The sequence below is a fragment of the Morus notabilis genome, unplaced genomic scaffold, assembly GCF_000414095.1.
Source record: "Morus notabilis unplaced genomic scaffold, ASM41409v2 Scaffold437, whole genome shotgun sequence".
NCBI lineage: Eukaryota > Viridiplantae > Streptophyta > Magnoliopsida > Rosales > Moraceae > Morus > Morus notabilis.
In genome coordinates this window covers 398,166-420,799 of record NW_010363915.1, presented here as the reverse complement: position 1 = coordinate 420,799, position 22,634 = coordinate 398,166, and the positions used below count along the sequence as shown (strand labels likewise).

The 22,634-nt window shown below is 31.8% G+C and overlaps 1 protein-coding gene across 1 annotated transcript; it reads left to right on the top strand.

Annotated features, from left to right (window-relative positions):
- Positions 1-18,670: 18,670 nt before the first annotated feature.
- Positions 18,671-20,603, top strand: LOC21405864 (protein ASPARTIC PROTEASE IN GUARD CELL 2). Its single transcript, XM_010105288.2, has one exon. The coding sequence runs from the start codon at positions 18,761-18,763 to the stop codon at positions 20,324-20,326; it is 1,566 nt and encodes a 521-aa protein (XP_010103590.1). The 5' UTR covers positions 18,671-18,760; the 3' UTR covers positions 20,327-20,603.
- Positions 20,604-22,634: the final 2,031 nt, after the last annotated feature.

Sequence of the window (22,634 nt, the reverse complement as noted above, 5' to 3'; positions counted from 1 at the left end):
TATATATATATATATATATATTAGTTCGCCGATTTGAGTTTTTAATTCGAGTTGAAATGTAATTTTATGTGAAAGTTTTTAACTGTAGTAAAAAAATTAGGGGCATGTTCTTTTATCCAAAAAACTCAAAAAAAGACAACTCAAGTTTCAACTTTATTCAAGTTTACGTTCTTTTAAGTTTTAACTTTATTCAATTTTACTCAACTTTATTCAAGTTCTAACTTCAACTCAAGTTATAACTCAAATTCAACTCAAAAATTACACTCAAGTTATACTCCAAAAGAACAACTCCTAGATGTGACTTTTTATGAGAGCTTTTAACTGTAGCAAAATTAAAATTAAAAACTCGAATCGGTAAAATGTATATATCAAATTAAAGTGAAGGAGTCTATTGGGGAATGTACTCGACTGCTCTGAAAATGAAATAAAGGTACAAATTAATGATGCATGATGCACAAGTGGAATACCTTCTCAGCTAATTGAGACAACGGATTCCCACTTTGTGTTTTGATTAGCAAATAATAGATTTATATTACTAGAAAAAGAAAATGGCTTGCTCATTTAAGAGAATATTAATATTTGGCTTTTTAAGTACTCATCTAAGTTTAGTGTTTCACTTCTTAATAATCAACCTTTAAAAATGCGTAGCTTAATATAGGAATGAAGTCTCTATAATATCGACATTCGTACTTAAAATCATAAGCTAGAATTCATAATCAAAATCATATAAGCCAACTTATATGATTGGTCATATATTAACTAAGATTTGGAATATGTACGTATATATTCCTACAAATAATATATTTATGAACGAAATGTATTTAGATGAATAAAGCAAAGACGTTTCGTGATTTTCAAAATCTATATTTGGTTATTATTTCATTTTCATGGGAACCAACATATATGACTTTTCATTTTATATCATTTTCATGATTACGATAGACTCAATTATATATATTAAAGGAGAGGTGAGTGGAGACTAATGCAAAGTGCTCATATGCGCAAATCTACTAGGATTAACCATACATGTAAATTGACTGAATTAGACGTATATCGTACGTACGTTTGTGTACGTACACAGTGACGGATTTAAGTACAGTTCAATGGGGGCTACCGCCCTCACTCAAATTATTTTGAAAAATAATATTACTATTAAAAATTTTAAAATTTTACACTTAAACCCCACTAAAATAAAATGTTCTCACTAAAATAAATATGTTTTCTTATATGCCCCTACTAAGATAATTTGTTAAAAAAAATTTTAGTGTACGCCACCACTGAAGTGAAAAGATGATTATGCTATTGGGCGCATGTATATACATATATATATATATATATATATATCCACGTTTATCAACACCAACTAAAAGTTAAAGCATTCATCCACACTACCAATCCTAACAAAAGTTGTGGTTAATTAATAATTGAGTTGAACATCATTTTAAAAAAAAAAAAGGACAAAAACACATTTCTTGACAAAATCGTAAGATCGTGTATTGGGGCTGACGCATGCGCAGTGGCGGAAGGTAAACACAAATAATCAATCGATGCCATAGATAGTTTTTTTATTTTTTTATTTTTTTGAAAATTATATAGGTTTTGTTGTAATTAAAGTTACTTCATCTTAATTATTCATAGCATATATATAGCGAGCAAAAGCTAGTGGATCTTTTCTTAATGATAATATTGTACGTGTTCTGAAAATGAAATAAAGGTGTAAATGATCCACTACTTGAACATCTTGTCTCCCCTCTGATCAGCTTCTAATATTTCAGCCACCAAAATCCCCACTACCTTTCCTTTCCCGATCGATATCGACAATTAATGCACAATCTCTATTATTAGAGGAGAAATTAATGGCCGTATTTGTAATTAATCCCGTTTTTATTTTTCTTATTTTTCGAGAAAGAAAAAATGAAAACGCTTCTAAAACAGCGTTTGGCGTAATAAAGACAAAAAACCGGAAATGAAAACGATTTTTTTAATTTAGTGTAAAATGAGAGAGAAATGAAAAACAACTTTTAGTCATTTTTTATTTTTTGTTTTCGTTTTCTCCTCTCTCGAGCATAGAGAGAGGCACTAATATATTTTTTTTATACTGAAAACAATCTCTTGATAAAACTACCAAACGCATTTTTAAAAATGATTTCTGTCTGAGATTGAAAATGTTTCTGTTTTCATTTTCATACAAAAAATAAAATCATTTTAGACGCGCTCAATATGGCTCACTCATGATTAAGTCAAATTAAATTCTCTGGCTTCTAGCCTTCTACATACTAATTAAGTAATTTGGTCATGATAAACAACTCTTACAAAATGTTATAATTAAATTAACCGAATGGGTAGTGTTCGATTTGTTAGGGGTGACCCACTATCCTTATATGTCTGTAGTTATGATTATGTTTAGACAACGTGGGATTCGAGTGTTTTACCCTTATCACGATTATCCATTCTCGTGCATAAAAACACTTGTAGGAATGTTTAATTTTATTTAAATTTGGCAGATTGTACCAATATAAAATCAAGCGTACAACTATTGTTAAGCTATTTGTGCAAACACGTTAATAACAAGATAAATTGCAGAATAAGATGTTATTTAAACCAAGTGCATGCAATATTAATCCAATATTGAAAGGGAGAGAGATGGATGAAAAGACAATACTAATATTATAAAAATAAAAAATAATAAATGATGGCAACTTTTAGGTGCTATAATGATTCAATTATTGGGAAGTCGTGCAAAACCATGTACTCCAATCTCCAATTTTCTATTATAAGATTTCTTTGGTGACATATCCACTTAGTTTATTTTCTCTAATTTTCTATCCTATCGTATTTGGTAGGTCTTGTCGTTTAACATGCAATAATACACTTGAATAATATTCCCCTTATCTTAATCACTTTATCATTCCCCTTAAAATATTTAATTTGTCTGCTCACGTTGGGTTGTTTAGTTGGGGGATTCGTACCCCGATTCGAATCATGGTTCATGGTTCGCTACAGTGTTTTTTCTCACAAAAAATACACGTAAATAAAAAATAATTCTAATTCATGAACCAAACGTCTCCGAAATGTCTGTTTTTATCACAATATATTGAATTTGGAGAGAGCAGTAAGTGGGTTTAATTAGTGGAAACAAGCTTGAATTTTCTTCCAATATTATTTCATCAAATAATTAAATTATTTCCTTGGAAAGATCCTAAATAATCGATCCTCCACTTCCATATAGCCTTTGGTCATTCCTAAAGGATCATGGCTTGTTTTTCCTTCGTAATATGATAAAAGAAAAGTGACGAAGTAGTGATTTATCGAATTTGTGCCAAGAAAATAATTTGAATTTGAAAATAAGAAAATTCCCCACATGAAAAGTTTGGCCAAATTTGATAAGAGTACTATCTAAGCATGATAAAGACTTGATATTCAAATTTATATCCAAGTTCCTGGATATCTTGTTATAGTCTTATAGATCATAAAATATCATATAAACGTATAAGAACAATATATTTTGTTTATTTATTTATTTTTTTAGAATTTCCTGATTGGTTGTATTTCAAAATTTTAAAATGACAACATTTATGCATTTTAATTCCACTGGAAATTTGAGCAATATAATTATGAAATTAGCTTCTCTCGACAAAACAAAATCTTTTCGTAATATCAACCATGATCTTCAGGTGAGATCCAAACACGTTGATATCGACCCCTGAATCTTCAAAATCAAATCTTGCGATTAACTTCTTTTAAAATTTTCCAGAAATCAACTAACTTAGTTAATTATATCAAGCATTCATGTGTAATTTAAATTAATAACATATGTAGCTCCAAATAAGCCTAACACTACAACAAAAAAGGGTTATTAGTGACGACATTTATCGTTGCTAAAATTACAATATTAGCGACGACATGTCATCGCCAATGAAAAATATATTTATACACATATACATATATATATATATAGAGTTGCAGTAGTATAGGGCCAAAAACAACATTATTTTGGCAACGTAATGAACACTCTAATTAAGCTGATTAGAAGAAGCATACGGCCAAAAATATGAGCTCAGCCGTCATTATTCTTAAGTAATCAAATTGTATAATCCATGCTTATTCTAAAATAATAGTCCACTTTATAAAGGGAATTAAAAAGTTGAAGAATCTCAATTTTGCTTTTATCCTATATATTCTAATCTATATTTCTTAAACTGATATCTAGAAAGTATTCTATTTATTCAACAACTGATCAAGCTCTTTTTTTTTTATAATGGAAATAATAAACAACTCATGTTGAACAACAAAAGAAATAGAACTTTCTGTCATGACTGCCAGAGATATATAGAGATATATAGTTCGTATACGTGCATCTGAAAAAGTGAACTAATGATTGTTTAATAGATGATACATAATAAGTAACTAATGGTAGACTATAATATGGAAGACTAGTTAGTTTATGTTGGAAAACACAAAGTGCGAAATTGACCCAACACATTTTAAGAGTTTAATTTGACCTAAAAGGTTAATCTATAACACATGTATTTTTCTCAACAATCTTCTCCTCATGTGTGTGTTCACTGTACTCCTCCTTAAACCAAAGTGTCTAGTAGACGGCACATCCAAGCAATACACTCTAAGCGAGAGCCAACTCCAGCATGGAAAAAAGAGCTGAAACCATGCAAGTCCACCAATACTCCACCATCTGCACCTGCAACAGCACAAACTGTAGGAACACCAACTCTTCATAGGAGGCAATGTGAGAATTACAACCGAGTGTCATCGTTCACCCCTACGAACCATCGGCTCTGATACCACTTGTTGGGGAGACACCACATGCGAAACTTGCCCAACACACTTCAAGAGCCCAACTTAACCTAAGAAATTAACATATTAGGTCTTAAGTCCTTACATGTATATAAATTACTTCACATTCTCATTCACTTTCTATATGGGACAATACACATATGCGCTTTTCTCAACACTTTATACCGAGATACTTAGAATTTCAATGCAAGCGATTAAATGAATGATATATAATGTGAATACTAAGGAGTTAAAAAGAATTCGTTTGCAAATTAAAAAAGAGACGTATAATGTGTATGTGGTGGTATGTTAAATATCACACCCTGATATATTATTTGTTACTGTCAACGACAAGTGCAAGTCAAAATTATGGTACTTTTTTCTAATTTAAAAAAAAAAAATTAGTGGTATCTTCACAATTCCATATCAACGGCTACATAGCAACATACTAAGATGACATATGAAATAGAAAAGAAACTTAAAACATACTTTTGTGAATTGAAATCTAGAGAGTCTAAAGTATATCAGTCCAAGCTATATATTCAAAGACCGATATTGAGAGACAAAATTTTATCCTCGCTATAGATATTAATAAGACTCAATTCATACATATTAAGTCCTTATTCAGTTTGTCAATTCGAGTTTTCAATTTCAATTTTATTACAATAAAAAATTTTCACAAAAAGTCACATTTAAGTCGATATTTTTCTTTTCTTTTCATCAATTCGACATTTTTAAGTCGTTTTTTTTATCGCTATGCCGCTACCACCGATGGGTATGTTCTATATTAAGAGTTTTTCTTGAACAACTACGCATAAAGATGTTGCATTAAACTTCTATGACAACTAATTACGACTACTATATATAACTAGCTGTATCGCCTATACATTATCTCATGACCACAGATCAAGATCTATTATCACAGACAATGTAAAGCTGAGTAACTGAAAGTTAATCCTATAATAAATAAATTGGAATATTGTTTAATCTTTGTGTTTGATACAATTTACCAAAAACAAAAAAAAAAACAAAAAAAAAAACAAAAACAAAAAAAAAGAGAAAAGAAAAGTTCATTTTTCTACAATTCATTTCTAAAATTCTATATTAGTACCTACATCAGAATTTTACTGGACTCGTGATAGTTTGGAGGTTAAAGATGACAAAATTATTCTTCAACATATGCAACATCTTCAACAGTAATATTTCTCTTTCTGGTCTATTATAAAAATAAAAATAAAAAACCCTGAAAATTTATGCAGTACTAAAATGGACATATTGTGGCCAATATGTAAAAGTATATGTCCATGTTGTGCAATTATGATAAAAATGCAGTAGGTGAATAGTTGCAACTTTCTTTCCATGTCGTGCGCATGCATCCATGTCTTTTTCCCCAGCTGCCCTGCATTACATCACCGCGCGTGGGGAACATCTCTGCACGACAATGCCTTTAAAAATTATTCAAGTTTGTGATGGGCACTTCATTTTTTTTTTTTTGGGTATTTTATGCATTTATGTCTCGTTTATTTTACCGATTTGTGTTTAGAATTTAAATTTTATTACAGTAAAAAACTCTCAAAAATAGTCACATTTAACTTTTTTACTATAGTAAAAAGGTCTCACATAAAGTCACATCTTAACTCAAATCAGCGAACTAAACGAGCCTTTATTTTCTGAACTTGCACGCTTTTAGTAATTTGTCCTCTTAATTTTTAATTTTAATAAATTGTCCCCTAAACTTGTAAAATTATTATAATACGCCTCATTCTGATGATGATGATGAAAGAGCACGTTCGACGAAAAATTTTAACATCTCAATTTAAATGTAACACAACTATTCTAATTTATCAACTTTTAATCTCTTAAATCTAACAAAAAATCTGAGCAAATTTAGTTAAATATAGTACGTTACAATAATTTTATAAGTTTGAGGGGTTGATTGTCAAAATCAAAATATAAGTTCGGGGGTAATTGTGTTAAGAGCCTTTTCGTTTGTTATTTTCAAATTTAACCCTAAAAAATAAGAATGGTTTCAGTTTGTTCCTATAACTCAAAATGATATAAAAGTCACTGAACTCATCATAAGTTATAAGTGTGGTATATCCAACAATAAAATGTCAATTATTTATGTAATGTTTGTTTCATATATTCGTCTCTGATTCTGAATCATGATTCATGGTTCTTTACAGTGTTTTTCTCTCACAAAAAATATAAGAATGATTTTGAATCAAAATTCTGAATACATGAACCAAACGTCCACTTAATATTTTTGGTCGCGTGTAAATTAATCACCTGATTGCATGGTAAACAACAATAAAAGAGTACGGCGGCTATGCAAGGGTTGCAAACAAAAAAGCAGGTGGCATTTAGGGTTAGAATATGGAAGATTAATTTGTTATTTTTTTTTCTTTATATGTTTTAAATTTTAAAGTCTAATAAGTTTGGCTTAAAATTACTATATCGCACTTTATAATATAATCAGGTGACCTACACTGTACATGATTAAAACTATTAAAAAAATAATGTCTCAATAATAATAAAAAAAATGTCCAATTTTTGGGAACTAAATTTAAAATCACCCTTATTTTGGAATAGCTGGCCATTTTAATATATTATATATAGACATATGCTAACAATATTGCAAATATGGTGGCAATAATATTGACGGTCCGTGTGAACACATTTTTGTAGTATTTGCGGTGAACTAAAAATTGCGTGAATGATTTTTATTTCAACTAAATCCTTTTCTATACATAAAAATAAAAAGAGTATTGTGATATCAACCAAAAATAAAAGACAAGTATTTGCACGCAGATATTGGCAGGAATTAGAAGTCTTTTTTTTCCCCTCTAAATCTACCTATCTTTTCTTTTAATGCAAAACAACATTTCATTAATCAACAAAGCATGAAGCTTACAAAAAACTTAATACAAAAAATTTGATACAATAAACCAAAATTGGTAGATTCGTTGGCATCCTAGTACAAAGATCCAAGGTCCGATGATGGACACAATTTGGAGTACTTCTCTCGGCTCGTTTAATTCTCCCTCCACATATGGCTTTTTCGAAGGTGCTATAGCAAATTCTTTGCAAATACCAGTCTTTGAAAGCCAATATTCTTCTAAATCAAACTCGCCGAAGCAAAAGATCTGACGAAAGGCATATAAAAAATAAAAACAACACAAAACCTAAACAAGGTTATAGCTTGGTGGAAAAACACAACTAAAATCAATAAAAACAACCAAAGCCCACAAATCTAATGATTTGTGAGGGGAAACAAACACCAATAATGACAGAATGACTGTCTTTCTTCCACTAATAACTAAAAAATGAGAAGAAAACACAAACACAGACTCCACCATCGTGTATATCGGCCAACGTAGAGCGCGTTGGCGTATTTTGGGAGCCGACTGACTGCAAACGCGCTTCAGTAGCCGGCCGCACTATTTCTCCTTCTTCTCCACTCTCTCTCCCTGGAATTCTCTCTTATGCCCATAAATCTACATATCTTTGCTATAACTAGTTTTATTATATCAGTGTGCAGTCCATGGTTTTAATTGTGATTTAGGGATTAGGACTAATGATTAAGCCTCTTGTGTGTAATCCATACAATTATTTGGGTGTTCAAAACACATAACTAATGCAATAAATTTGGGAACTGTGGATAAACTATACCACAAGTATTATATCATCAGTTTATATCAAAAGTAAAAAATAAAAAATAGAAAAGCATTATATCAACAGTAGTTATTCATTAAGAAGATGAATCTTCTTTCGGCAAATGATATGATTCACAAACTCAAGTCCAAAGTACTTTGAGGAGGCAAATGTAATTATAGCCTAAAATCAATGATCATCATTATTAATTGGTTTGCTATATACGTTGGCTAAACAAATTTTAAAATAAATATTTCTATTATAAAAATTTAATGCATATATATATGTATGCTACCAGCTCTCCCTTGTTTTCAATACAGGTGTAACTTTTACTAAAAGGCTACATAGCATACTCTAGCCCCACCTAAGTAAAATTATTACTTTAATTTAATTATTAAATGGATCTTTCCCTCTACCTAAACCTTTTACATATAGTTTAATACTTTAGTTAATTTCTTTGGAAAGGCTACTTCCATACAACAAAATTATTTTGTAAAGTCATTTTTATGTTATATTTATAATATTAAATCTCTCCCACTTTTGAAGCTCCACTCAACTCAAGGAGCTTAGTAGGTTTATATGTAGTGCTTCTTTTGTCTTTTGTCTTTACAAATAGATCCATGACACTTAAGGATGTCACGCATGTATTGTTCAAGACTAATTACTTTTACATATGACAATGAATAGTACTCAAAGTCTGTGTTTGGAGCAAGAGTTCGTGTCATGGTTTGTGTCATGGTTCGTGACTCGTTACAGTATTTTTTCTCATAAAAAACACACGTAAATTGAGAATGATTCTGAATCATAGTTCTGAATCCATGAATCAAACGTTCACTTTTGAGGATTCAAATTAAGTAGTTTGAATGCAGAATTTAAATTTTTGAGAGAAAGCACTGCAGTAGAATTTTTTAAATTAAATTTTTTTTTAGGAAAAATACTGTTTGAACAAAAAAACAGAATGGTTTAAAACCAAACATGTACTTAATTGTTAGGAATAAAAAATACAAAATAATATTATATACTATATGTATACAAATCTAATGAAAGACGCTAATAATATTTTTGAGAACAGCCTTGTACTACATTCATTTCTAAGCAATATTACGTCATCTAGAGCGAAAAAAAAAAACACAATATCGTGTCATAAGTTTGAACCAGCTGGAGGTAATATTGGTTAAAAAAAATAATAAAAGAGAAAAGAGATACATATGTGTGTGTGTATATATATATATATATGTATATGAGAAATTGATGCCATTTTAGATATTTTTTTGGTCAATATTTAATCAACATACAAATATAAAACTTGATCCTCAAACCATGACAAGATTTTGTGCAACTGGGAGTCTATATATGTGAAGGTGATGTTAAGAATCAGAAGCATTAATTTTTAATTACCTAGAAGCAAGCATGAGATATAATATGATATTTATTATTTATTTAATAAAATAGTTTATTTATTATTTTATGTGTATATATTGATGAATATTTTAGAAATATCAGTAAAAATTTCATGATTTTTTATGTGACCTTAAATATTGTATATAAGTGTTATATGCGAGATGATAATATTAAGGATAATAATCAAAATGATGTTCATAATGAATTTAATTAAAGTTCATAATCTTTAATTAAAACATTATTAATACATGTCATTCCCATTTAGAATGGAACGGTGTTATCCGCACTGTTAATATGATGAGATATTGAATGAGTGTATTACACATAATGAGATTATGTGAAATAGGGATACAGACACAATATGAATTTCTGATAATTTTCGTTAAGGATAGAAATTCTAATTGAGTCTACCGATTGTCATATATATAATGATCTTAATCTTCAGTTCTTGGCAGACACATATTTATCGATTTGTATCTTTTGATTTACTTGGTTCGGATTCTGAGATCCTAAGTCCTATTTCTTGTATTTTGGAGACATAATGAAGTAGGCAGTCAGGAATGTTATTAACTTAGGCCTCGTTCGTTTCGCTGATTCGAGTTTAGAATTTGAGTTTTGTTACAGTAAAAAGCTCTCACAAACAATCACATCTAACTTTTTTGCTACAGTAAAAAGCTCTCACATACAATCACATCTCAACTCAAATTCTAAACTCGAATCATCGAAACGAACGAGGCCTTATTATACGAGATAAAATCTATTCCTTCTTGAGAAAGAAGTAGATAAATAATTCTCTTGAGGGTTGATTCAGTACTTGGACCAGTAAGAGCTCCGATTCATGAATTTGTTTTATGAATCGCTGCCCATTAGAGAATCAATAGTACTCAATGATAAAGATGTAATTAGAGAGGTTATCGGATTTCATTAGCTCTAATTATGAATTATTTATAGACGATTGATCTATATGTAATGACTCTATCAAATGGACACTTCACAGTTTAAAAGTAATTTATGTCTATAATTACGAGAGTGCAATTCCAAGTTTATAGTGGAGTAACTTTTCGAACTAATATAATTAATTAATTAATTAAAGAGTTTAATTAATTATTAATTTTATTGGAGCTCAGAATTATAGGTCCATGAGTCTGCGCATCATCTTTGTAATTCTACAATACACTAAGGGCAAAAGAGGAATTTTAGAATTATGAAATTCTAAAATAAAACGCTCAATGATACTTAAATGAGAATTAATTATAAATTAAATAATTTAAATTTTAAAACACACATGTGATGGTGTTCACATTGTGTGAACACACACTATAGTGTGAATCCCTCTGGGATTCAGTTGCTTGCTCTTCAAGTATCTATTTGACTTATTTGTTAAGTTGTTCAATTGAAATTCAAATTAATTTAAGTTTGACTTAAATTAGAATTTAAATTTGAGTCAAAATTGACATGTGGATAATGGAGAGAGATTTTGTTTCAAAAATCAAATTTGAAGTGGGAGATAATTTTCAAGCTTTATCTTGGAGATAAAGATTAGACTTCTTTTGAGAGTCTGACTACTACTCTATAAATAGAAGATTGTAGAAAATTAGAGAACACAATTTTTGCTCTCCCTAGCATAGTGTGGCCGGTTTTCTATAGAGTGTGGGAAGGAAAGTTTTCTCTAAAAATTCAACGCCGTGCATGTGTTGGTATTCGTGGAAACCTTGAGTGTTTATTCACTAATCCCGTTTTGTTTCTGGTGTGCTCACACATACGTCTTTATGGATTCAAGAATTGATGAGGAAGATTCATGTGCTCTAAACTAGCTTGGAGCTAAAAACGTTCGAGGTCAAAAAATTTAAGTTATCGTCTTAATCGTCTACTAAATAAATAAATAAATTTAATTTATTTATTTGTGTATAAATTAATGTAATATATAAAATATTTTAAAATTTTATGAAAATTTTTGTTATACACAATCTGCTAAACACACGCTTCCGTATCTAAAATCGGTTCGGCAACCGACAGTAAAAACGAACACACTTCAATGATTGGTCTTCTTTTTAATCATTACAGTACTTCACTATAATAAATCCTTTTCAAAATCGAGCCGTGAAATTCTTTCTGACAATAATAGTCGATGCATAATTTGACCCCACAACTTAACAGACGTTTGTGCCACTTCCCATAAATTCAGTAGATAAATGTCTCGGCTATAAATTTAACAACTTCATATTTGAATCTGGCCTTCAGCTGGGACTCAGGACGGTTGGATGGAAATTGAGGAAGGTTAACCAACGTATAAAACCTTACAAAAAAAAAAAAAAAAAAAAAAAAAAAAAAAAAAAAAAAAAAAAAAAAAAACATTAGGGGAGTGTCTGTATCTGTATAACAATATATAGAAGTGCGAATATATTTGTTGGATTTTGATCAAAGTGAGTTCGTTTGCAACTATTAATTTTTAGGGAGAAAGAGAGAAATAGGCCAAGACTTGAGATGAATTAAAATTAAGATGCCAATAGTTTACATAAGTTAATAAATATGCCAAATTACTGTTTCCGTCCATAACTTGTCTGGTTATAAACCATAACTTGATAAGTTATTGTCCATAATATCTGATTATGAATTATAACTTGACAAGTTTATACATAACTTATCTGGTTATGAACCATAACTTGACAAGTTATGGCCTATTAATTTCTATAACTAAAAATTTGCATATATATTTTCTTAAGCTTTTCATATTATCTTATTTCCTACTATTTCCGTAATTTTTATTACATGTTCTCTTGAGTGATTTAAAATGGGCTTTTTAATTTACTTACTCATATTAACATAATTTCTTTCATATATGTCCGTATTTTTATTTGTTTTTTTATTTTTATTTTGTAAAAAATATTCTCTATAATGTAATCCTTTTAATGTACTTTTTTAAATAGTTTTTTTTCATATTATTCCTATTTAATTTTTTCCTGCGTAATCCTTATTATTTTAAGGATGATATATACTTATTAAGATGTTTGTGTTAGTTGTGTATTAACTAAATAAATAAATAATTAAATCTTTATCGTTAAATATAAATTTTTAAAAAATAACACGATGATCAAAACTTAACACACGGATTACTCCCACTTACATAAAACATGGAGTTCAACTAGTATATATTAAAATGTCGTAATATGTAAGCTTAGGAAAGTGTGATTTGTCTAGAAGTGAGAGTTCGGGCCGCTCAGGTCGACGGCTTAAAGAGGATATTCAGGCCAAACCAGCAGACCCTAAAAGGAGGAAGACTAGCTGAACCCGGCCCTAAAGCCTAAGGGGCTAGGGCTACTTTTACTAGGAATTTAAAAAAATAATAATAATAATAAGAGCACTTCGGGTAAGCCAAAAATAGACTTGGATCTAGAGTATCGGTCTAACCCGGAGGTTCGGGTTGGGTCAGGACCAGGCAAACAATGACTGGGTCTAGACATGTCCGTTTGACCCGGCCTAAATTTAGGGCCCGTTTGGCTGAGCTTTTGCTTTTGCTTTTAGCCAGTAGAAGAAGAGAAGCAAAAGCTGTAGCTTTTCAGTAAGCATTTAGAACAAAGAGCTTAATAGGTCAAAATGATTTTTAATTTTCTAATAAGTAATAAAAGTGTTGGAATTAAGTTTATAATGCTTAATTAAACTATGGTATAAGTTTTTAAGGCTATTCAGAAGTGATTTTTTTAGAATTGACTGAAAGCTCTTCTGAGAAGTCAAATTATTTCTGATAGATCATCCAAACACTTTCAGAATGCAACTTTTGGACCTAGAAAGCCAAAAACAGCTTTTAGGGAGCTCCCAAATAGGCCCTTCGTGCTCTAAATGTGTCAAATTAGTTGTAAAAAATTCAAAAACATGTACTTTTAGCAACTGCATTTATGGAGAAGATTAAAGGTGATTTTGGTTGTTTGATTGCTCCAAATATGAAATGTTTTTGTTGATGAAAATCAGATTTTGGAAGGAAATTTCAGAGAAGATTTGGGAGATTTGGTGTATCATAGAGAGAGTTATATATTTGATGAGAGAGTTATTTTAGGAAATAATATTAGACTTTAGTTGTCTTAATGAGCTGATTGTATTTTAGGTATGTGAGGAATTTGATTAGAGGCTTACCTTGCATGGCGTGAGAGAAATGGATGTAGTTGGCATTTGATCATCATGATCTTTAAGAACTTTGTGATATAAAGTTGATGAGGTGGGTAAAAATGGAAAGTAGAGTATGATAAGAAGATCTGTGAGTTGGAATTTAGTTTACCACCATAATTAAAATATTGGTATGAGTGATCCGAATTTGATATTGGGTTTGATGGAGATAATGCAAAAGTGTGGAGATATTATTGCCGTTAAAAGGAAAAATCAAGAGTATATCATTATCTATCCAAGTTTGACTTGGATTACACGTTAGAAGCATGCCAACTCTTGATATATATTCATAGGTGTGTGTACGTGAAGTTGGTAGCCTTTGGGCTTTTTATGTTTTTAAGGTTTTAAAGTAATTTAAGGCTGTCCTTAAGAAGTGTGCTCTTACAGAGAATATTTGTAAAAGAGAAAGTCTGTGATTAGTGAGCCTTTAAGTGTTGATTTAAGTTCGTCTATCGGGAGAAAGATTAGAAGCTTTTGGGAGAAAGTGCATTGCCAGTCGAAGGGATTTCACTGTGCAGTTTGAAGATGAGTGGTGCTCGTTGGACAAGGCTATTAAGGAGATTCGACACGGAAGCGACAACGTCAATGAGGGAGTCTTTGAGTGTATAAGTCCAATTGGTATCTGTAAATCTTTAGAACTTAGCAGATTGTTCACTGTCTGGGCATGGCCCCGCGGATGTAGGTTGTTGAAAGGAACTGTGATATCATTTTTTGGGTCCTTTAATTTACCTGCATTATTTCCTGCTTGATTTCTTTAACGTCTCTGAGCATAATCGTTATAGTCAATCGTTAGTTTACAAAAAAGTGTTGCAACACTTTCTGGAACACCTGCGTAAAAAACAGACCTTACATTTGGTATCAGAGCGGTTCACTAACTGTTTGCTTGGTGAGATTTTAGGAGTAGATTTGTGATCGCAGGATTGGACTTTCTAATGGAAGAAGGTTCAGTTACACGCCTTCCACTACTTGATGGCACTAAGAACAAAATGCCAATCTTCGGCAACTCTAACAATTCTCAAAAGAATAAAGCTACAGAAACACGCTCAGAATTGAAGACAAAAAATAGAGGAAGTCAATGTCGGGAATGTGATGGTTATGGACACATTCAAACTGAGTGTGCCAATAAACTCAAAAAGAAGAAGAAGTCTCTCAATGTCACCTAGAATGATGAAGATTCTGAAGGCAGCCAAGAGGATGATGAACATGTGAGTAATTACTTTGCCATTAATGTTTATACTGTTCAGAAATTTTCTGGCGACAGTGTCAGAGACAGTGTTGCAACATCTTTTACAATAGATCCTAGAAATAGCAAAGAAGACAGATCCGATTCAGATTCTGATAGTAGAAGTGATGGTGAGGATCTAACCGTTGATGCCATCTAGGACGCTTACAAGACAATATTCAGCAAGTGGGTCAAAGTGTGTAAATTGAATAAGTCTCTGCGGGAGCGAGTCGACGAGCTTGTCAAAGAGAAGAAAGTGTTGAAAAGAGCTGCTATTAATTATGAGTTTCTGGCCACCGAGAGAGGGGAAATTAAGAGAAATAGGGCTGAATTGGAGAACACTCAAAAGGCATTGAATATGATGAATTCCGACATTGCCAAATTGGATCATATTCTTTCATTAGGAAAATCAAGTGGTGATCGTCATGGCCTTCCAGCCAAAGATCGTCCTTCGGGAGAAAGCGCACTACCAGCTGAGCGCACTGCCAGCCGAAGGGATTTCGATGTGCAGTTTGAAGACGAGTAGTACTTATTAGACAAGGTCATTATGGAGATTCGACACGCCAACAATAATGTCAAAGAGTGAGTCTTTAAGTGTATAAGTCTGATTGGTGTCTGTAATTCTTTGAAACTTAATAGATCGATATTATATATGAACTTTTAAAATTTAAACTTATTTTAGCCAGGTACGACCAGCAACAATATATTCAGCTGTCCATTTCTTCAAACAATATCATAAAACACCTATAATGTATTGCTGACAATAATATATATATATATATAATATTGATGGTGACACCTTCATGATATGTTCATAGCAGAAAAGGTTTGGGTTTTGGCTATTACTTTTTTCCATGGAAACATGGAAGTCTTCTTCGGATCCAAGAAGCCGCAGGGGAATTTTTTAGTCAACTTAACATCATTGAGTTTGAGTTTCTATGTTATTTCCTTTTGTGTTTGATTAGTTTCCCAATTTTACTATAATCCTGAACAATTAGAACCTGAAAAAGAAAAAAAAAAAATAGTAACAAAAAATCGCACGCACACAATTTTTTTTTTTTTTTTTTTTTTGGCAAAAACACACAATTTGGACTTGTTACGCGTATTCTCAACAGTAACAGTAATTGTAATAGTACTTTTTGAAACGGTTTTTTTTTGTTTTTTGATAAGTACATAATATATTTTTTTTGAAACGATGAGGTATGAATATAGCATATTTACTCATAAAACATGTATTTAATTGACGTAAATAATTTATTTACTGATAAATATTAATGTAAATAATTTATGTATATTTAGAAAAAGTGTCAAAAAAATACGTAAATAATTTATTTACTGTCTAGTATCAGCAGCCCAACACAGTCTTCAGCCTACACATAATAGAGACCATGATGGAAACTTAAGTAAAAGGATTATTTTTTGAGGAAATTAATCGCAAATATTCTAAGGATAATTTCTGCAGCCAAAACATTAGGGATAAACAAAATATAAAGGAGAAATAAAAACCAAGGATTACCTGCTTTGACACCATATAAAGAAACCAATTTTATCTCTTGCCCTTTTTTTCCGCAGGCTTAGATTCGTGGATTTGAAAATTACAATAAGTCGGCATCACAATTAACTCATTAACTTGGACATCATCAAAAATCATTTGAAAAGGAGCTTTTTCTCTTTCTTCTTTTCTTTTTGGCTTGTAATTCCATAAAGATTATAGAGCTTGTGTTGTAGAGGTGGACCATTATTGACTTTTATATTATGGTAAAAACATATTACATTAGGGCACCTTTTGTACACTGTAGTGTAAGTTTATGATATTATATTAAGATCTCGTTCAGTTCACGGATTCAAATTTTTAATTTGAATTGAGATGTGATTTTACGTGAGAACTTTTCACTGTAACAGAAAAAGTTAGATGTGACTTTTTGTGAGAGCTTTTAACTGTAATAAAACTAAAATTAAAAACTCAAATTAGTGAAATGAACAAGACCTAAGTATTGTAACCTACAATATTTATTGTGCTATGTAACTTTTATACAATACGGTGTTTCGTTCTTAGTATTAAATTATTAAATTACATTATACTATGTTTACTACCGTATTGTATTTAGGAATTAATTTGTCATCATATAAAATTTAAGCTTAATTATAACGTAGCTCGACTCTAGTCTCAATTCAAACCCAATATTGGGAGCATGCAAGGAAGAAGGTAGAGTTGTTCAATAGGAATATTTTTGCTAAAAAAAAGGGATTAAGGGACAAAATTATAAATTTTAATAAAAATTTGGGGTCAAATACAATTTTAAAAAAGTTAAGAGGTCAAAATATAATTTTTAAATAGTTGAGGGGTTAACATATAATTTTTAAAAATATAAACCCAACATCGATTGGGTCTCAAAATTCAACCTAGATGTTGGTTTCGAAACCCGATCCCGATCATTGATATTTGTAAAATATTTTATATAATTTGTAATAGTATAAAGTTAAATTGTAGTCTAATACATATGATTTTATCCATATTAGATATCACAATATATATTATATTAAATTGAATTTCGTGTTAAACTATACAATATATAAATGTTGTCAAGTATAATATTATTCTTAAATAATACAATACGGATTGTTTATAAAGTGTACTAACTTTGATTGGCCTCAATAATTAGTTTTTCCCTGTTTTCATTTATTTTTATTGTGAAACATATATATATATATAGTTTGGAGTGAAACATTTTACATAAGACATATTCTTTAAGTTCAACACTTGCATGTGCTTAAGATTAGTTAAGAACTTCCACACTCCATATTATATGGTAGGAGCAAATATATACAGCCTACTCTTACCTTGAAACAATAAATCCAAGTGTTTATTTAATTATTTTTCATAGTAGAAAAAACGAATCATAGTTCCTACATAGGAGGCATAAATATTCCACCGGAGGCTCCACTACTATCCCTACATCTTCCTAATAAAAAATTAATTAAGGAAGAAATATAACAAAAAGTTATGCACGTTATGGTTAAAAAAACACAACTCATAAAGAGGGGTAAAAAAAAAAGAGAAAAAAAAAACCCCTAAATTGAACAAGTGAGGCAAGAACAGAAGACATTTAAGGAGAGAGAAACACATGTAAGTCTCTTTTCCTTCCAAGATTCTTTCATATGTAATTTTATGTGAAAATTTTATACTGTAATAAAATAATAAAATGTGATTATTTATAAAAAAAAAATTAATTAATAAAATTTAAATCACATTTTATAAAAAAAATTTAATTAATAAAATTTAAATTTTAAAACTCAAATGGTAAAATCGTGCCTTAATCAATCCAAAAACTAAAAAACAAAAACCAAACAGAAACCCATCACTCAATTATTCCTGAAAAAAAGTAGTACTACACTACCTCCTCTCTCTTTCTCACTCTCCCTCTCTCTCTCTCTCTAGAGCTCTCTCTCTCCTCACACACCTCCAAAACCAAACCAAATAAATCCCACCCCAAACTCACATTCTTCTCTCAAAATCCAAAACCTCAAAATCCCATGCCAATGCAGAAAGCTTCACAAGCTCCTTCCATGGCTCTTAAACTTGTCATACTACTACTACCACTTCTTGCTACAACAATAACCACTACCACTTCTTCTTCTTCTTCTTCTTCTTCAACAGCCAACAGAATCTCGTACCCCAAGTTCCAAGACTTAGACGTCAAACAAACAATCTCAGGCCTAAATACAAAACTTACTACGCCGTCCGAAGACGCCACCAACGTATTCGAATACGACGATCTTGGAAGCGAAAACGGCACCAGGAAATGGAAGCTCAAGCTTGTCCACAGAGACAAGCTGTCCTCGTTTACATCTTCCATGAACAAGAAACTTGATCATAATCATAATCATAATCATGATAATGATCGTCATCGCCGGATTTTCAATGAGCGAATGAAGAGAGACGCCCATAGGGTGGCCAGCTTAGTTCGCCGGTTGGCTAATAGTAGTAATAATTCACGAATATCCGGATCCGACAAGTACGAGGTCGAGGATTTCGGGTCGGAGGTTGTGTCGGGTATGGATCAGGGAAGCGGGGAGTACTTTGTTCGGATCGGGGTGGGGAGCCCGGCGAGGAGCCAGTACATGGTGATTGATTCCGGTAGTGATATAGTGTGGGTCCAATGCCAGCCGTGCAGCCAGTGCTACCACCAGACAGACCCGGTATTCGACCCTGCCGACTCGGCGTCCTACGAATTTGTCTCCTGCAGCTCCGCCGTTTGTGACCGGCTCGAGGATGCCGGCTGCAACGCTGGCCGGTGCCGATACGAGGTGTCGTATGGCGACGGCTCCTACACTAGAGGGAACCTCGCCCTTGAGACTCTCACCATCGGCCGGGCCGTGATCAAGGATGTGGCAATCGGGTGCGGGCACATGAACCGAGGCATGTTTGTTGGGGCTGCGGGTTTGTTGGGTCTTGGAGGTGGGTCCCTCTCGTTTGTTGGCCAGCTTGGCGGGCAAACGGGCGGGGCGTTTAGTTATTGTTTGGTGAGTCTGGGCACTGGGTCGTCTGGGTCGTTGGTGTTCGGGCGTGGGGCTTTGCCCGTGGGTGCCGCGTGGGTACCCTTGATCCGAAACCCACGGGCCCCCAGTTTCTACTATATTGGGTTAGTGGGTCTCGGGATTGGAGGTACTCGGGTGCCCATCTCGGAAGACATGTTCCGACTAACGGAGTTGGGTGACGGAGGAGTTGTGATGGACACTGGAACTGCCGTGACTAGGCTGCCAACGGCCGCCTACGAGGCGTTCCGTGACGCTTTTCTTCAACAAACCGCCAACCTTCCTCGGGCCCCCGAAGTATCCATTTTCGACACATGTTATGACTTATACGGGTTCGTGTCAGTTCGGGTACCGACCATATCGTTTTATTTGTCAAGCGGGCCGATCCTAACCCTTCCAGCAAGGAACTTCTTGATCCCGGTGGATGACGTGGGCACATTTTGTTTTGCTTTTGCTCCATCCCCATCAGGACTATCCATTATAGGTAACATTCAACAAGAGGGCATCCAAATTTCCTTTGATGGAGCTAATGGGTTTGTAGGATTTGGTCCCAATGTCTGCTAAAAGTAAATATAAATTTTGCTAGACTTAGTTATAATATATATTTTCAGTTAGTATCTTATACTATATTGTTATATAAATTATTCCTTAATATGTTAGATGGGGCTATGTTGTGTGAATGTTACATGAATTATAGGCTTAAGTTGTTCTTCTCACCTAGTGAGAAGTAATGTGAGTAATAGCTTTTCTAATTATTATATATCACGAGTTTGGGAGAAAATAATGCAAACCTAAAGTTTTGATTAAGCAAAGGGATTATATAAAAAGAGTCAAACATTCCCAAGAGAAATAGAGAAATATCAAAGAGTGGTCAAAAGAATCACAAAGGGAAAAAGGTCTTTTATTAGAGCAAACTTTTGTGTTTGTGTAACGTGTTGATCCAAGAGAACCCTTTTACCTCTAAGTGGAAATAATGCCATTTTTACTGGTGGGCTTGGTCATGACTCTGACGTTACACTTAGTTTTTTTTTTTTTTTTTTTTTTTTTTTTTTTTTTTTTTTTTTTTCTTATCCCTTCATATGAGAGAGAGATGAGATCTTTTCTCTGGAGTTTGAATCATTAGACAAGGGAGCCACCACCATTGTAGACATGTGAAGCAATCACTAAGGGGTTTTTGGTATGCCTTTGGTGTGACCTAAGTTGGAGTGCATTCAAGCAATGACTTTTACAAAGGCTTTTTTTTTTTCGCTTTTGTTCTTTTTCTCCTTTTGAGGGAATTGATATTAATAAGAATTACTTTTTGCCCTTTTTTTAAATTAAGTAGATTTGGCAGAAAACACAAAAATTTTGGTATCTCATTATTCCACACCTTCAACAGAAGAAGATATTAGGGATCTAGGATTAGCACTAGTTTTCCTCTGTTCAATCACCCCCGAGGCTTTACATAAGCACTTTTGAGGGCCCACAAAAGCAAGAATTTCGTTCGTGAAATTGGTGAAAGGAAGGGAATCAATCAAGAAAAAAGCATTTGCAACAAGCTTTGCTCAGAAATTAGGATCAGTTTGAATATACTTTGCCATATTTTCACACTCTTTTGGCAGTACATTGCTTACCAAAGTAGATGACAACTCATTACTGCAACGCAATTTGTCCCTTGCTTGTCTCTCCAGTCATAACCCAATAAATCACCCAAGATTGAATTGTCAACTTGTTTAACGGTTCCATGGACACACCCATCTACAATATATATATATATATATACTCTTTTAGTTTTTCAAGGTCTTTCCGATTGACTTTATTGCCCAATTAACTTTCATATATTCATGGGCAGATAATTACGTTTCATTGTGTGCCTGTTTCTTCAGGTGTGAAATTCAACATGCTTAAAATTGAAAAGAACAAAAAAATGACTGGGTTTACTTGATAAATGAATGTTCGATAAATTAATAATCTCATACTTAAATAATAAAAACTTTCATTTTGATTTGAGTTAGTGTATTAAATTAATCTCACTAATCCTTTAGGGCCCCACAAAAATATAAGTTAATAATTGAAAAAAATATATAATTCATAATATTAAAGAGTTTTTTTCTTAACAACTTCTATTTTCTCAATTCAATATATATATTTTTTTTTTTTACAAAATATGCATCTAAAGTCATTTGTTTTTTTTTTGTACCTAAATTGAACTCAACCTCGTCTTTAATTTTTTGCAAACTATGCACTAGATCTGATATATTTTTTCATGTTATAGCAAGTAGTTATTCAAAGTTACTATTGCTTAAAACGCTTCTTTTGGAGAAACATTTGGTAAAACACAACTGTCATATGGATCATGATCATCATCAGCAGGCATTTAAATTTGAAAAATACATTTATCGTATGCTCAAGTACTTATTAACCTTCATGTTAAATGTACATACAATATGCATCAATTTTGGGCTTATATACATGTACATAACAACAATTAATTTTTTTTTTTTCACAATGTACATAAAAACTTTTGCAATCCTCTATGTACACATATTAATTTTTTACCATATACTATTATCTTTATTATTTATAACTCATGCATGATTATTGGTAAAAGAAAAGGTACGAGTAAAAAGTAATAAAAACATAAAACTTTTTGTAAATTAATAAATTATTCATTTATCGATAAATAAATAAACTATTTAAAATAATATTTTTTTTAGTCCCAGCAGTCTATATTATTTATACAGGTTTTACTGTATTTCTTATTATTATTAAAATGAAAATGGAAGGGATTTAACTGAAAAGAAACGTGTCTACAAAGATTTTAAAGTTGATGATGTAAAATGTAATTTTGTAGTGCATCAACAATCGTCAAGTGAACGACCAGCGAAATAGT

Coding starts and splice junctions, on each gene's coding strand:
- LOC21405864 (XM_010105288.2), top strand. CDS start 18,761: ATGCCAATGCAGAAAGCTTCACAAGCTCCTTCCATGGCTCTTAAACTT.